At 32.6% G+C, this 17,381-nt stretch overlaps 1 protein-coding gene across 1 annotated transcript; it reads right to left on the bottom strand.

The window, feature by feature from the left end:
* Positions 1–8,747: 8,747 nt before the first annotated feature.
* Positions 8,748–16,549, bottom strand: LOC120075622 (ACT domain-containing protein ACR12). Its single transcript, XM_039029188.1, has 10 exons — positions 16,299–16,549; positions 15,310–15,364; positions 13,951–14,067; positions 13,406–13,500; positions 12,209–12,293; positions 12,020–12,079; positions 10,300–10,355; positions 10,016–10,121; positions 9,867–9,935; positions 8,748–9,131 (listed from the first exon to the last, which is right to left on the bottom strand). The coding sequence occupies exons 1-10, from the start codon at positions 16,454–16,456 to the stop codon at positions 9,069–9,071; spliced, it is 864 nt and encodes a 287-aa protein (XP_038885116.1). The 5' UTR covers positions 16,457–16,549; the 3' UTR covers positions 8,748–9,068.
* Positions 16,550–17,381: the final 832 nt, after the last annotated feature.

Here is a 17,381-nt window from a genome sequence, read left to right as displayed (position 1 = left end):
TTAGATTTGACACTGTGGTCAAGTCATTTGGCTTTGATCAGAACGTTGATGAGCCTTGTGTCTATAAGAAGATCATCAGCAGCTCAATAGCTTTCCTGGTACTGTATGTAGATGATATCCTACTCATTGGGAATGATGTAGGGTATCTGACTCACATTAAGAAATGGCTAGTTTCCTAGTTCCAAATGAAAGATTTAGTTGAGGCACAATATGTTCTAAGGATCCAAATCATTTGAAATCGTAAGAACAAGAGGTTAGCCTTGTCTCAAGCATCATACATCGATCAAATGTTGATCAGGTATAGGATGCAGGATTCCAAGAGGGGCTTGTTACCCTTCCGGCATGGAATCGTTTTGTCTAAGGATCAATGTCCTAAGAAACCTGAAGAAGTTGAAGAGATGAAATGGATTCCCTATGCTTCAGCTGTTGGAAGCTCAGTGTATGCAATGTTGTGTACTAGACCCGATATTTGCTATGCAGTAGGGATTGTCAATCAGTATCAGTCCAATCCAGAATTAGATCACTGGACGGCGGTCAAGTCGATCCTCAAGTATCTTCAGAGAACGAGGAACTACATGCTCGTGTATGAAGATAAGGATCTGATCCTTACAGGATACACGGACTCTGACTTTCAGACTGATAGAGATTCTCGCAAATCGACATCAGGGTCAATGTTCACTCTGAATAGAGGGGTTGCAGTGTGGCGAAGCATCAAGCAAGGATGTATTGCAGACTCCACTTTGGAAACCGAATACGTAGTCGCTTGTGAAGTAGCTAAGGAGGTTGTTTGGCTGAGGAAATTCCTTACCAAATCTGAATTTGTCAGTTATTCCAAATATGAATTTGTCGATCACTCTTTATTTCGATAATAGCGGGATTATGGAAAATTCAAAGGAACCTCAAAGTCATCGTCGAGGCAAGCATATCGAATGGAAATACCACTTGATCAGGGAAATTGTGCATCACAGTGATGTGATAGTCACGAAGATCGCGACGAAGCACAACATTGTTGATCCATTTACAAAAGCTATCACGGCTAAAGTGTTCAAGGGTCACCTGGAGAGTCTGGGTCTGCGGGACATGCAACATCTTGTCTAGGGCAAGTGGGAGATGATACTGGGGCATGCTCTAGTTTATTATATATTGTACATGTCTTTATCTTGTATTGTACATTAGTCTCCTGAGGAATTAGGACAAGTGGGAGATTGGTATCCTAATTCTCCCAGAGTCTCGTATTTTGTAATATATACACATTGTTATGAATAAAATAAGAGTTATTTTATCATGCATTTACTCATATCCAATAAACAAAGCTCCATGGTTATCATATGTAAACTTAAGCATGTATATGAGATATACAAGTGGATCATGTCTTAAGTGATAACAAAAATAGGTCTATAGTATAAGAATTAAGGAGGGATACCTGATCCTGGTGACACTACGGATACGGCCCACTTTGTAGAGGTTTGCAAGTGTTATGAATTAGTATAGGTGGTAGATGACCATTCATGTGGAGACATGCGAGTGGGGTTGTCCTATACAAGGAGTTTGTATAAGATTGGACCACGAGATGATTCGTCTCTATATATAACGTCGTTGATGAAGGAAATCTTATATAAGAGTACCTCTGAGCGAAAGAGGATCTTTCCAAAGACATTGTGATAGAATTGCCACATTTACATTCAAACAGATAGATATGTATTATACTACAGATTACCAACATCCTTAGAACAATAAACAACACAGAGAAGAGATACATACTAGTTGAAGAACTTTTCTCCACAAAAAATCTCGTTCTCTTCAAGTAAACTATTGCTCTCACTCTCACTAGAACGTCCACGCAGTGTTCACCAACACCACCGGTCGTCTACTTAGGAACGGCCTCCACACGAACAGAACAAAGATGGGGATGGCACCACAACTTGGAACCCTCGGTATTCTCGGTGTGAGAATCCAAAGAGTAGGCTGTGTTTGGATTTGATAGAGGAGAAGAGGATATGAAAAGCATATACAACGACCAAGCAAGTACGTAAAGGGCAGGGTCTATCGTATAGAGTGTGCTTGATCATTTAGAAGAAGTACATGATCGTGTAAGAAAAAGGCAACGATCGTATAGACGATCGTTTAGTAAACGCTCGGGCGCTAGATGATTGTTTAGTAAAACATAGGTGATCGTTTAGGAGAGGCGCGCGTGTATATGATCGTGAAGCAACTTTGAGCTATCGTATTGTCTCTCGATTAGCTAAGCAATGGGCAGTATACACTATGCATGAGCGAATTACTTGATCTTTTGCAAAATGAAAACGATTTTCATTTTATTCTTCAGTTACGAAAACTGAATTGAACCTGCCACTAACACACAGTTATGGAGAAAATGGCGTCCAATTATCTCATAGTTGTCCAAAATTAAATAATAAATATAATCATATTATATTCATTAACTTATAGTTTAATATCACATATAAACCATAGTATTTTCTCCTCCACTAGATATAAATCATATTTATATCCATTTTTCTCCAATTAATGTATCTCATACACAAAGTCAATCATAACATATATAATTAACTAGTTCAATCATATCACATATAATCGAACTCCCTCTTGTCAATTTGAACATTTCAAACTGACCCAAAAAATGATTCTCAACTTGAATCCATTGAGCTATCTAAAGGACCTTATGAACCTATGGTTCGAAGCTCCAACGATACCTGAATAGTTGACTAAACTCTTTAACCACGAGATCCACCATCCGTTAATTGTCAGGCATTCCACTAAAGACCACAGCTGAACTCTTCTTACCACAGATATATTTCTGTGTCCATCGGATATAACCATTCAACAGTACGATAACTCTTCATAGATGCTCGTAAGTACAGCTGGGTAAATTTATCATTTTGCCCCTGTAATTACATCTAACTCCTTAAGTACCACTGATCCCTCTAATGAACAATACAACATAGTCTCACTATGTGTGGACACCTCTCAGACTATGAGAAGGTGTGTGGCACCACATCGTTCAAGCCTCGGGATCAGCCCTTAAGAGAGCAATCTATCTACTTACCTCTGCTTCGGGGAAGGAGTGAATTCCATCTTGTGTAGGTGAGTTACCAGCTCCTAAATCAGACGAATCGCCAAAATGGTAGGTTTGATTCGGCAACCTGGCCACTCGCGCCCATGCAAATCAAAGGACTGCCCTCAAAGGTAGGAGTTTTCAACTCACTCAGGATTGAGGTCATGTTACCTATGGTCATCCTAGTGAAGTGAAGTCTCTGTCATGAACAGCGTTATATAACGAGATGTTAACACTTCGTGGTCAGGTCTAGTTCACCTTATGGTCTCTACGGTTCGTGCTCGTGCTTCTTCCTGGCGAGTTGATCTTCTTGGTCTTATATAGTGTGTTTACGGATGGTTTTCTTGTTGTACTTCCCATTGTTCTTTGTTTCTTTTTGTGTTGGTTTTGTTCTAATCTTATCTTATGCTTTGATGTCTTGATCCCGGGTTATGGGATCCTCCTTATTGTTGTATAATAATATCACCTATTCTAAAAAATATATATTTATTAAGTTTTGAAATGAAATTCCTTGCTATTGCACAAGTAATGCATTGTGACCATATCTTTATCTTTTAATATTGAATTGCAAATTCATGTTGTTGTATAAAGTATCAATATCAACATTTACTAAGTTTAAAAATAAATTCCTTGATGTTGACACAAAGTATATGCATTGTGATCATGTCTTTATCTTTTAATGTTGAATTACAATTTCAGGGTTATTCCACAAAAAAAAAAAAAAAAAGCAAGTGTAGTGATTTAAACTTAATTTTCAAAAATCAAAAATAAAAAATTAAGATCTCATTTGGTAACATTTTTAAAATGAAACCTATAAACATCACCTATACCTCCAAATTTCTTCCTTTGTTATCTATTTTTGGGAATTTGATTAAGAACTCAATTATTATACTTTAAAAAAATACAAATCATTTTGTAAAAAATGAGATGAAATAGACTTAATCTTCAAAAACAAAAACATAAAATCAAATACTTACTCAAGACCTAAGGCCTCGTTTTTTTTATTAAAAAAGAATAACTAAATTCTCATTTGAATTATTAACCATATTAAATTCTCACGAAACACACACAACCATTTTTAAAAATTACTTTGTTAAGTTTGAAAGCTTGACTTGGCTTTTTAAAATATAGATAACAAAACATATAAATCAGTAGATGAAATTAGTGCTTATATGTTTATGTTTAAGGTTCATGTTTAGATCTCAAAATTTTTTCATTTTTAAACAAATGAAATGGTAAAGTTTTTATGGGAACATTTAAATATGAATTTGAATATCTTTTTCAAAAATAAAAATAAAAATAACTACAAATGTAATCAAAAAGAGTGAAATACATAGTTGACAAATATCTATTTTAGTTAGAAAATGAAAATAAATAAGAGCGATATTTTTATATATATGAAAAAGGGTTGAAAGAGTAAAAAGGAGTGCTCTTATCACGAAAATCATCCTAGGATGTCCAAGAATCTCTAAATGCATGGGCATCTTACATCACCACATAACAAACACGGTAATCTACATGTCCAATAAACAAATGACCTCTTAAAAGTATATAAAATATTTCTCAACTTTGATGGATGCTTTTTTAATACAACAATAGAGACCAACAACAATAAGAACTTAAGAAACGGTCAAATCAAGTAAAGTTGAAAGATGGAATCTTTAAGCATAGTAAGCCAAAGGCGCGACCAGACAAATGTCTGAATTAAAATTTTGTTTTAATCCTATTTTTCATTTGAAGAATATCTAAATGTCTAGATTCTTTAATTTATCTAATTTTAAATGGACTGATATACCCTTTCTAAATATTATCCTATAATCGATTAACCAATCCAAATTGAAACAAAATATTTAAAATGAAATCCAATAACTAGGGAGTATTTAAATAACTAAAATAACCATATTAGCTAAAACAAATCAAATATATTATTGCAATCAAATCTAGTATTTAAAACAAAATCTAACTAATTAAAATAATCAAATGAATTAAAACAAATCAAATATAAAATATGATTTTGTAAACAATGGAATTTGAAAAAAGAGTTTTTTAGATAACCAAATTAAAGACATCAGAAAAACTTATTTTAAAAAAATATATATAAGCTAAAAATTAGATATATTTTTTTCTAAAATTGAATTCTTAAAAGAAAGTTTGTAACACAAATACCCGGTATGTAAATTTTTCGTAAGTTTCTAGAATTAAATTTTAAAAAGGAAGTTTTAGTATTGAGTAGAAATTTGATGCCAAACCAAGTCTTATATTTTTCAAGTTATTATAAAATAGTGGCAATACATTCCATCGTCATCTACCTCATATATGTTTCTGAAAAAAAAATATCCAAATATAGAAACAATTAAACTAGATAGAATACATAAACCAAACAAAAAATAAAAATTGATTTGATCAAATAAACTTGCTACTATGATGATAAGGACAGATGAACTAAGATAGAATAAAAATAAAACTAGATAGAATAAATGTAGTAGACAGATGAACTTTGCTACTATGATGATAAGGACGAATCAAATGAATGGATGACGAATAATAATTAGTTAATTAATTATTTTTTTTTAAAAAAAAGAAGGCAGTTGTTTAAACCTCTTAAAAAAAATCTAAAAAAATAAAACACAAGAGGAGGTTAAAAAATCTAAACAAATTACAATATTCAGTTAAATGGTAGTCAAAGGGCAAAATTGGTATACCACCTCCCGCCTACCTCCAACCGCTAGGAGTGTACATAAGTTGGGTTGGGTTTGAGGTATTTTTAGGACCAATCCAAAAATTCGAATTAGTTGGATTGGCAACTCAAATGACCCAATAAAGTCCCCAACCTAATCCAATTGGATTGTCGGGTTATACCTTATTCTTTATTTTTAATTAAAAATGTGTAAATTTATATACAACACATGACTAATAACTAAAATCTCATAAAATTCAAATACTAAATACCAAATATATATATATATATATATATATATGATATTTATTGCAAACTTTAAACATAGATAAATATCATAACAATTTTAAAAGAAAAATATTAAAAAATCACAATTAATTCATACAAAGTAATCAAATTTTAAACAAAGATGTATATATATTATTAATATATATAAAATTCGGGTTGGGTTAGGTCAATCCAATATTTGTTTAGCGCGACCCAACTCAACCCAACAAAAACAGAAAAGTTGAACTAACCCAAAAACAAAACTAACTCAACTAAACCCTTACATTTTGAGTGGGGTAATTCGAATTATTCGGATTGTCAGTGTTAGGTTATTTAAACACTCCTACCTAATATGTAGATTATAAAATTAGACATTTTTCAAAAGGAAAAATAAATAGACATTTATTAAATATCTCCCCACTTCTAGACATTTGACACAATTGCTCTAACTTATAAATGTGAAGACGGTAAAGCCCATAAAATAATGTAACATACCCCGAATCAATACTTGTCAATTCTAAGCCTTAATCTGCACTTGTTTTTGTCCATGTTCATGAAGCAACAGCCTGAGTTAGAATAACTTTCTAACTCTTTACACATACTTATTTTTAACCTTTCTTTCTTTCTATCCAAACAACTTTTTCAAATAAGATGTTATCTAGAAAATAATTACAAAAAGTTTTTGAGACCGAATCCTAAAGATAAACATGGAACCTCACCAAGGATTAAACTATCAATAGCGGCCCTCTTCATGCCTCTAAATACTCTCTTCTTCCAAAGAGTCCACCACAAATCACACACTCGATTCGAAAAGAAAAAAAAACATTTCTTCCTTAAAGGTGGAGTCGTGTGTGCGATACAAAAAAGCTTGAATATGCTCCCACATCTGGCTATTAAATTAAAAGCTTCCTTCAATGATCAGCTGTTAACAACAACATTATTTATTTTAATTCTTTGGCTTCCGTTATTTATTTATTTTCGAGGGAATATGGACTTGTACTGAAATTCATTCATGATACTTAAATTGCATAATATTCTGACCCATTTCTTGAATATGATAGGATACGTGAATGACTTGTGATACAATACTCTCATTTAAATTTTGCTCTTGTTTTTATTAAATTATGAGTGACTCCATATCTCATGATTGTAATAGTACAAATTTCTAGTATTATTGTTATTTTTTATCTAGTTTCGTCAAAAGTAACTTTAAATGGAGATTCATTGTTTGAGTTGAAAAATATTAGGGGTATATTTGTATTTTTCTTTGTTTTTTTTTTTTTTTTAATAAAGGTATTGTAATTAAAGTGAAGGGAGAGGAAATTGAACCTCTAACCTCGAGGTCGATAAAACAAATACTACATTTATATGGGCACTTTTCCTCTTTTCTATCATTGGATTCAACCAAAGAATAGAAGAGGAAAGAAGAAAAAGTGGAGAAAATAAACTAAAAATGATTGAGTAAGGGTATAACGGTAAAATTACATTTAAATAAGATAACCGGACACGTGGCATCAAACAACGTTTCAAAGTTTTAGAAAAATCTTCAGGTCAATGATGGTCGGAAGGACCCAGATAAACCATTAAAATCTTAGGTCAATGTTTAACAATTTTTCGTATAGTTTGAGGGAAATTTTTTCATATAGAAAAAAATGTTAGACTATTCGGAGAAATTAAAATAAAAAAAAATGTTTATTGATAGACTTCTAAAGTTCTGTAACTTCTAAAAAAACAAAAACAAAAAAAAAAATCCTAAAATTTTATTATTTTATGTAAATAGCTTATTTTTTTTATTTTTGAAAATGCCCTGTACTTGTATTGTAATATCAGCCTACATTATTTTGTAGGTACATCATGTTCTTTCCTTTTAGTTGACATTTTTTTTAGCTAAAATATCATTTTGGTACTCACATTATTGTTCAATTTTAGTCTCTATACTTTCAATAAATCTTTAATCTAGTCCATTAAATTTAATTTTTTCCAAAATTAAATAAATAATAACAATAATTTTCATGCAAGAAAATAAAAATATGATTGTTTTCAAATATAGCAAAATGAGCAACTTATTTACAAATATAACAAAATGAATAGACAACCATAGTCATTGATAAACATCTACTAGTATCTATTACTAATAGTCGGTGACATTTTGCTACTATATTTATAGTAATTTTTTCATTTAAAATAATTATCTAATAAAATATGTGAATATGTTTTCAAAATGTATAGTAAAAATGCTATACATAACAAAAGAGAAAGGGGAAAAAAACAGACTAAATTTAAGATTTAGTAAAAATCTAGACTAAGATTAGACAATTAAGAATACCGATCTAAAATTGGACCATTTTAAAAAATGATGCGAATTTAATTCATTAACTTTTAAAATTGCTGTTTCTTTTGTCCTCGAATTTTTATTAGTCCTTTAAACTTTGAAATTAAGCTTTCAATTTCAATTGTGTATCCATAAGAATTCTGAATTTCCAATTTTCATCAAGAATGTTTGCAAATTTACTTAACATCTATTGGACATAAAATTCAAGTTTATATATTGGAGCCTCAAATTTTAAAAATTTTAAATGTATCTTAAATTATATAGACATTAGACATTAGACATCTATTTCATTCAAAATTATCACTTTCTCCAAAATTTTTGCAGCCTCTCTCAAGTTTATTTCTTCTTACAGACTTCTAAATTGAGCATTTAAAACCTAAAGGAAAAAAATTAAAAAATTATTTCTTCAACCCCCATTTTATTAATTTGGTAAGTGGGAACTATGATACCCCTGGAAGCTTAGTCTTGGACAGATGTTAACAGACATGGAAGATAGCATTTGTTGTGTGACAACATCTGATTCTTCAAATCTATACAAAGTGAAATAAGATCTAAGGATGAAGATGAACAACTTTGAGTTAATCAGCTCACATATCATATGGTAGCTCGAAATTTCAAATTATAAAATTCTGGAAATGACAGAGAACTTGAGATCCAACGTGTATGAGCTCTCATCAAACAGTTTCAAAGCTTACATTGAGATGATGTTCCTCAAGATCTTAGTAACTATCTATGTCTGTCTCCGGCCTCCGCAGGTAGTAACGTAGACAATTTACCACAACCTGCGTATTTCAAGCAAATTGAAATTCGTTAGATTTTTTTTAGTACAGCAAATGTGGGATAGAGAGGTACCTTCAACTGGAAGGAAGTATTGAAAGACAATTAACAAAAAGGGAGAACCTAAACAGTCTAATGGATGAGGACTTTAAACTGAAAGAAGTTGGACAAATTGAAAAAATCACCGTTGAAGTAAGGTGGTAGTTGAAATTATACCCTCTAACATTGTGATCCCTCAAACTTCCAATTTTAATATTTGTATAAGTTTGAGGGCTCAACTTCTATAATTAAAAGTTTGAGGGTGTAATTGCAACTATCACCTTACTTCCCGGTGGTTTTTGCAATTTGTCCAAGACTTTTATCACTTTGAGTCAAGCAAAAAGTTCATCCCTCCACATTCTTGTTCATCAAGAGAATTTTTTTGGCACAATTTATTTCATGGACTTTAAGGTCTGTGGTAAACCCTTGGAGTCCCAAAATACTAGGTTGGTAGTTTGGGAAGTAATTGGAAAGAGAAGATTCAACTTTAATCCGCATCATAAATTTGAAAAGACGAACGTGATAAAAGTTTTACACTGCCTAAACAAAAAGACATTAATCAACAAATAAGACTGTTCGATCAAAAAAAATATATGATGAATAACCAATTTCATGGTGCTTTTAAGTACTATTATTATTAAGACACTTCATTTCTTTTCCAAAAGTGCTAAAAACAAGAATTTTATGTCATGTACGTTTACCTGAGATAAGGAACTATTCAGTGCAGCTCCCCCATAACTGACATGAAACTTGTCCTTGGCGACCAACCCCTAGAGATCAAAGTTGAAATATTGTCATGACAAATCAGAGGAAGAAGACAAAGAAAAACAGAATGGAAGGGCGGCTTTACTTCTGTATCTATCTCTGCTGATTCAACCTCAATATTGATATCGGCAAGTATTTTTATAACTTCAAGCAGCAATCCAGGTCGGTCTGCTGTCTCTAAACAAAGTAGGCTATAAATTGAAAATAAAAATATATTAGACGATAACTGAACAATTAACTCTGCCAATTTTATAATTACATTGCAGAGTTGTACTCTAAAAACAATGTAATAGTGTTATTTTAGATGAGAAGCAACAAAACTTTCGCAACAAAATTGCAGCAAGTTATTTTAAATCAAGAAAAGCAAACCTCCTTTTAGGTCCATCAGCTTTCACGTGAACATGAGTTGCAATATCAACATCAAGCTGCATGAAGCAAAATAGAAATCTTGATTACTTTCATAAAGGCGGACCTCATTACAATTAAAAGAAAAAAAAAGAACAAAAAACAAATAAACAAACTTTAATTGGATCCCCCAAAGTGACTATTTCTGTGTGCTGCAGTTTGATGAACCAAAAACTATACTCAAGATCCTGAACTTGCAACTTCATGCATGACTAATGAAGACATTACAAAACAATTATAACCCACTCACTTAAAAAAAAGACCTTAACCTTGGAGGGAAGAGAATTTCACTCCAAGACAATGATTACCCGTTTAGCTCTAGAGGAATTATAGGAACAAACCAGACTTTCAGATCATTTCACCCACGTACGAAAACAAAATTGCAAAATCGCAAGGGGATCAGCAAAGCAGCATTACATATGTACTTATCGGAGAGATGGTAACTGATAGGTCATTTTCTAGTTAAAACAAATTATATCTTTTAAGGGGAGGGAAAGTACAAAATAGTATGTCATGTAAGCTAAGGGTGGTATAAGAAAATAAATACAAAAATCAGTGTTCAATCAAAGTCCACAAGGAAACAAAATTTTAGCAAAACTATTTTGCAAACAAAAAATAAATAAATAAATAAAACCATTTGATGTAAACAAAAAATTCCTAGAAATACATTACAGATAGCTATTAGGGAGAAAAAGAAGAGAAGGGACAATGATGTGCTGCAAAATCTATAAAAGATACTCATACTTCTGCAATATATCAAACCGAATCCAATTACTGAAGAACATAAGTATTGGATAATTATCCACAAACATCCACTGAACATCAAATGCAATTAGAAAGTACTAATTTTAACTTGAAAACTTTTAAGTAAATGTCAATCAGAAAAAAGAGTGCATACCCCTTCGATGGATGTCAGCAAATGAAAGCTTAAAAACATAACGAAAAAGAAAAGGGGGGAAATAGTTTTTTTTCCCCCCTAAAACAGAGATATTTCAATGACAAATCAAAAGAAAAGCCCACCACCAACAGTGGGTCACAAGGATTTCTAATTATTTAAAAAAAAAATGCATTAAAGAGAGTTGAATCAAGGAAACCCTCAACAACATAAGTATCCTTAAATCATGGAAAATCGAAATTTATGAAGCTCAAGCCACTTCAGATACCACATTCACAGCAACAAAAAATAATAATAGTAAAAATTAAAAAAATTGTAACCGCAAATATTAATGAAAGTCCGAAGAAACATGTAAAAAGTTAAATTAGAAGAGTACAGTCTCTGCTAATTTGCCCTTATGCGTAGTTTGGAACTAATGTGTGTATTTCTTAATTAAATTAGAAGTGATAAGAATAAGATTCGGGATATTGCTAAAGTTAATTCTTTTACCCCCTATGGCACTTAAATCAAAACCCTGCGGTAATTATCCTTTCTTTATATAGCTAGTTGGAAATTCCTTTATAATCCAGCCTTCGGTTGAGGCTAGATCCCTTGCCTCTTTGTATGGCAGTTTTTCCCACTCTTTTAATAAGAAACAATTTTTATTGATAGTATGAAATTATAAAAGAGGAGAAAACATCATCCAGAGGACGTTACAAGAAGACTGCTCGGATTGGAGGTACGGCATTATTTTCTATAAATACAATTATTTATCCATAAAAGAAAATATGACCATGAAGGAAGCTATACCTTCTTCTCTGGAGGTTGAATTCCAAAAGCCTCTCCCATTGCAAGCTGTTGACTAGATTCCTACCAAGAAACTAGAAAGCTAAGATAAAGAAAATAAAAGGAAATATTCAGAAAATTAAGGGAGAGATCTACGTCAGATCAAAAACATTAAGATAGTCATTAGTACGTTGAGTTATTTAGTATACATACCGGGTGATACTTCAAAAGGTTGTTGATGATGGTTAAACGAATACTCTCCAACAAATCAGGATCTTCTACTTTCCGGCCCGAGTCTCTACAATTACAAACATCAAAACACATGTTAAAAGATTTGTTAATAGTTACATTAGAGCATAGGTAGAATATCCCTGCAAGATATCACAACACATATGTGATCAAAAATTAAAATCATATAATAAATCCTCAATTAACAGGAGGTGACAAAATATCAGAATGCTGACATGCCAGGAACTAAGAATTTGAATGTGAGGATATACTCTCAATTCGATATCAGAAGTGGGCAGAAGTGGGCAACAAAGTCCATGCATGAGTTTTGGGTGTAGACCAGTAGACGGGATATTAGCTGAACTTTCCGAAAAGATCCAGCATCTTCTGCTTATTTACCTTATGCCTTCTACTTAAAGTTAAACTTTCAACTAAAGACTGGGACTTCACCTGCAGCTTGCTCATGAACATCCGTTCATTAGAAGACCAGAATTCTTTTGACTAATTTTCCATTGTCTACTTTTTGTTGAATCTGATAGGAAAGAAATCATGAATTTTTACTGTGACATGGTAAAAGAGGTGCAGGCTCTAGTTTGTGCTCATGCTTCTTAGTAGGCCACCAATAATTCAGAATATACTTGTGTCAACTTACTTGCATATTTTGAGAGCTTTAACCTCCGTGAATTTTGTTGAATTTCATATGGTTACCCCATCTCTTTCCCCCATAAGTTGTAGTGATGAGAAGGCAAACTGGTAAAGGCTCGAGGTAAAGGGCAGAGCAAAGCAAAGACGACATTGTCAAGCATGCTTTATTCTTTAGGGATATTTTGAAGCAAAGATAGATGAATTCTTTAAGACACGTGGTGATATAGAGTGTATGTGGATTCATATATATTCCACTTACACCCCCTTGGTTGACATATTTATTTTGTAGATTATGTTCGAAGTGGTTCACAGGATCAAACTTTCCTTCATCTTTGAGATCAGGTGGCAAAAATTAGAAAAGGAGACAAAATTGAGCCCACCCATACAAGTTATGATATTCTCCAAAACAGAGAAACGTGACACTAAATATATAAAATATAAATGGAGGAAAAAGTGATGTGTGGGGAGCTGTTATCAACCACATCAGACAGTAGCTCAAAATTCAAATGACAAAATTTAAGCAATAAAACAACTCACAATCTTGTCAGATAGAACTTTGTTTGCTTGACTGGTCCCTCTGTACTAACAGTTCCCTTCGCCACATCCAAACCCAAATCTTTTAATGCTCTCATCTACACAAGAAGTCCAAGAAAGATGATGAAATAAGATTCAGTACCATACGATATTTAGATTAAAATCAAATTTAAGTACTAAAAAAACGGTGAGGTGGTTCTAATTCAGAGAAAAAGTTATTTTAGAAAATGTAAATCTGTATTACACAAAGTGAGGATAGTACAAATAAATTCATATAAGAATCGTATGAGCCAAAAAATTATTTCTGTGATCATATATTACTCCTGCATCCATAAGCTACGACCACAATGTTGAAATGGAAAAAATAATCTTATTTGAGAATAAGTTAAATTATAACTTTGATCCCAACATATAACACAAGTATTTTAGCCTTTACATTGTACAACACAACATCGGATCAACTTCACATAATATAAGGAGAATAAGATATGTGAAATCTTGTAACACAATATCTAGAAAGCATGAGATAATGGAACTGCAAAAGTCACCGTATCGATAAGAGCTCCAAGACGATCGCCAAAACTGACTTCCACTATAGTTGCATTAGAATCTGAATCTTGATCTATGAGAACTATGGGCATTGGCACACTATCTTGATCAAAAATCTGGAATAAAAATTAGGCCATCAATTGCACAGTTTCGAAGTCATCCAAATTTATGGTTAATGGGGAAGATTGACAAGCGGAATTGTTGCACCATAAAATCATTTTATCCAAACAGTCCATGACTAGAAGTAGAAGTATTTGCAGCAAAATAAATGCATAATTCTTGAAGTAAAAATGAACTTGTTGAATGGCCAACCAAAAGAGATTTTGGAGTACTATATTTTGACAGCTGAAAAAGTATATAGCAACAAAATACACATACGCACACTCAGGAAAAAATAATTGTTTAATTAAAGAATAATAAATAAGAACATGAATGGCAAAATAAAAAGTACAAAGGGAGATGTCTGAATTTAAAAATATATATATTTTCATAGAGTAAATGAAAGGACATATAATGGCTATACAAAAACTAGACAAAACCAAAGAAAGGCAAAGCAAAACACCAGAAATGGCAATACAAAACTAGAAGTTTGGGCTCCAACTGTAAAGAGTAAGAAACAAAGAATAAGTACAAAACTTTATAATCCCTAACACCACAAAAAAGCTAAAAAGAAGATGTCTAACATGGAATCATTCTTTACAATTGCAATACATATATAAGTTATATATGTATTGCAATTGAAACAAGAAAGACATTTTTCAAATGTTTTGACAATTACAATTAACTAATTAAGGATGAGATTAATTAGTATTCAATATATAATTTCAGATTAGTTAGTATTCATTTCTCAATTGGTAGAACAACTTCTTTAAGGTAATGTGTATGGTATGGGAAGGCGTCAAATTTATTTGTCTGACACTCAGACACTGTTAAAGTTGCCCTTTTGAAGATTTGGTTGGAAAGAAACCAAGGGAATTTTTGGGAAATAATATCATGGGGATGGGTGGAAGGCACTGAGAGGGGATTAATTTGTTGAGTTCTTCCTAGTGTAACTTTTTGTGAATTTGAAATATTGGTACCCATTAGAGTATTTTCTATAGCCTCCATTGTTGTCAAGGGAGAGAAGTAAAAGATCAGGAATAATGCACATTTAGTCATTTACGAAGGATGTTAAAAGTATTATTGAATATGACTATAAGTCAAACCTGGGATGGGTTTATCGCGTGAAAAAATGTAAATAAAATGTAATAGAACTTTAACGTATAAACTTTATTATGTAGAAAGAGTAAGCAGTCCAGCCTTGAGGACATCGGAAGATATATTATTTCAATAGTAGGTTTAAGTGACACATCACTGACCAATGATGTTGGACTGACTGCATTCAAACCATTGGTTGATGCACTCAGGATATTCCTGCATAAAATAGATGAATAGAACAAATAGGGCATAAGCATTAGCTTGAGTGGTATAAATCAAGAGAGGGCTGTCAGATACATGAGTTGCATGCTTCAGTGAGCAAGAAGAATATGAAGTGCTAGAAAACCATTGAGAAAAACTAATAGGTAAAAATCAAAAAAGCAAAAGGAAAACAATTGAACTAGACTTTATAAGTTCACTAAATAACTGTGGCACAAAGATCATTGACAGCAACAGTTACTTGCAATCATAGAGCAATTAAAATTTTAGAATCGTTCACTCCCTAATGCTCGTCCATCCAAAACATATCGTAGATTGCACCAACGGAACAAGCCCGTATTATATTTTGAAGAATAAAAGCATCCCAGACAATCACCCAGCATTCTTTCACGAAACTAACAGTCAGCTTCTAATAATTAGTATCAAAGAGAATCCACATTACCGATCTTCCTACATATGCGTAAAGTATAATAAAAACTCAGCCCAGGGCTCCGATACGTATCAATACCAAACGTTCCCTCTGCGTAGAACTTCTTTACACTTCCTGGGGCGAACAAATCTTATTTTATAAACTAAATAAAAAGCCACTGCGTCGCAAAATATCAGATGATTAAGTTCTAACGAACCGAATGATATCCATCCCAAGCTCAAAACCCTACTCTCTCAGCCTCCAGACAGTCAACTAAACAGCCGACATTTCAAATTTTCACAATTATCCATAATACGTAGTATCAAGAGAAAGCAAATCGATGCATCAACAATTCAAGAAACTCCTAGAGCGAGCGAGCGAGCAAGGCCAACTGACAATGAACCAAAATTAACCAGTTCTTGATGTTAAAGACCGTTAGATTCAACCGCAAGGTTCATTTCAGTTCATCCTAAACACAAAAGCAAAGAAGAAAACCAAACTTCCAAAGCACTCAAACTTTACCATTTCCGCCAGAAAGTCAGCCTAGCAGCACCACCAAAGCAGCGGTGAGGGACATGAGCAACGAACTCCGACTCCAAGAACCTGGACCGGCATGGAAACAAAGAAGGAGAAGTGTAAGAAGAAGCGATGAAGGTGGAGCTCGAGGTCGCCATAGCCATGGAAGAAGATGGATCGGAATCGGTGGGTGCTCTCCCCGTAAGCAACTTTGTTCGTTTTCGGTAATACCGGAGGCGAAAACGGGGTTATGTTCGAACGAAACGGAGTTGCTTTCATTATAAAGGGGGGAGTGATCTGTTTAGTGAGAGTTGTTGGATTGCTGCGTCAGCATGTGGGACCCACTTGAATGTAATTGGTTCGACGTCAGAGTTTGGCTTACGTGGCGTGTGGATTTGTTTTTATTTTTTTTGGACAACAAGACGAAAATTATTCTTATCCTATACATGCACTCGTACATTGCTTATCCTATCCTTCTCTCCAAGTAGTCCCAGTGTTAGTATTAAATTTTTTAACATTATCTTTAAATAAAAATGGAGATTGGATTTAGGGGGTGAACACTAAAACTGAATACGTTGAACTAAATCTTACTAAAAATTCGATTCTTACCAGAGCATTGATTTGGTTCGATTTAAAATTATAAGAAAGTCGGAATTTTTTAAACAAATGGTTTATATTGTAATGTTATAAAATTGAATTGAACCAAAATTTTTATGTTACATATACTATAAAATAAACTGAATCCAACGGTTAATATTATAAAAAAATAAAAAAAAATTAAACCGAACTGAACTATTTATACATTAAAAAGTATATATATTATGTATAAAATCGAAAATAAATTGGACTGTTTATGTGTATATTTTTATTCGTTAAGAACATATATATTATTTATAAGAACCAACCGTGCCGAATATTTGCAGTCCGATTCGATTTAAAAACATGAATTTTTTGTTCGATTTGACTATCAAACCGTGAATATTCCTACTAAAGTGGTTGATAGCTTCAAGCCCATATTCAATGCATGTGAAATTCATAGTTTTGAAAAAATTTGAAAGACAAGGTAAAAAGTAGAACTAAAATCTTTCG

The sequence above is a fragment of the Benincasa hispida genome, chromosome 4 (genome assembly GCF_009727055.1).
Source record: "Benincasa hispida cultivar B227 chromosome 4, ASM972705v1, whole genome shotgun sequence".
NCBI lineage: Eukaryota > Viridiplantae > Streptophyta > Magnoliopsida > Cucurbitales > Cucurbitaceae > Benincasa > Benincasa hispida.
Note: the sequence above shows the minus strand (reverse complement) of the source record. Positions and strands in the feature narration are given on the sequence as shown.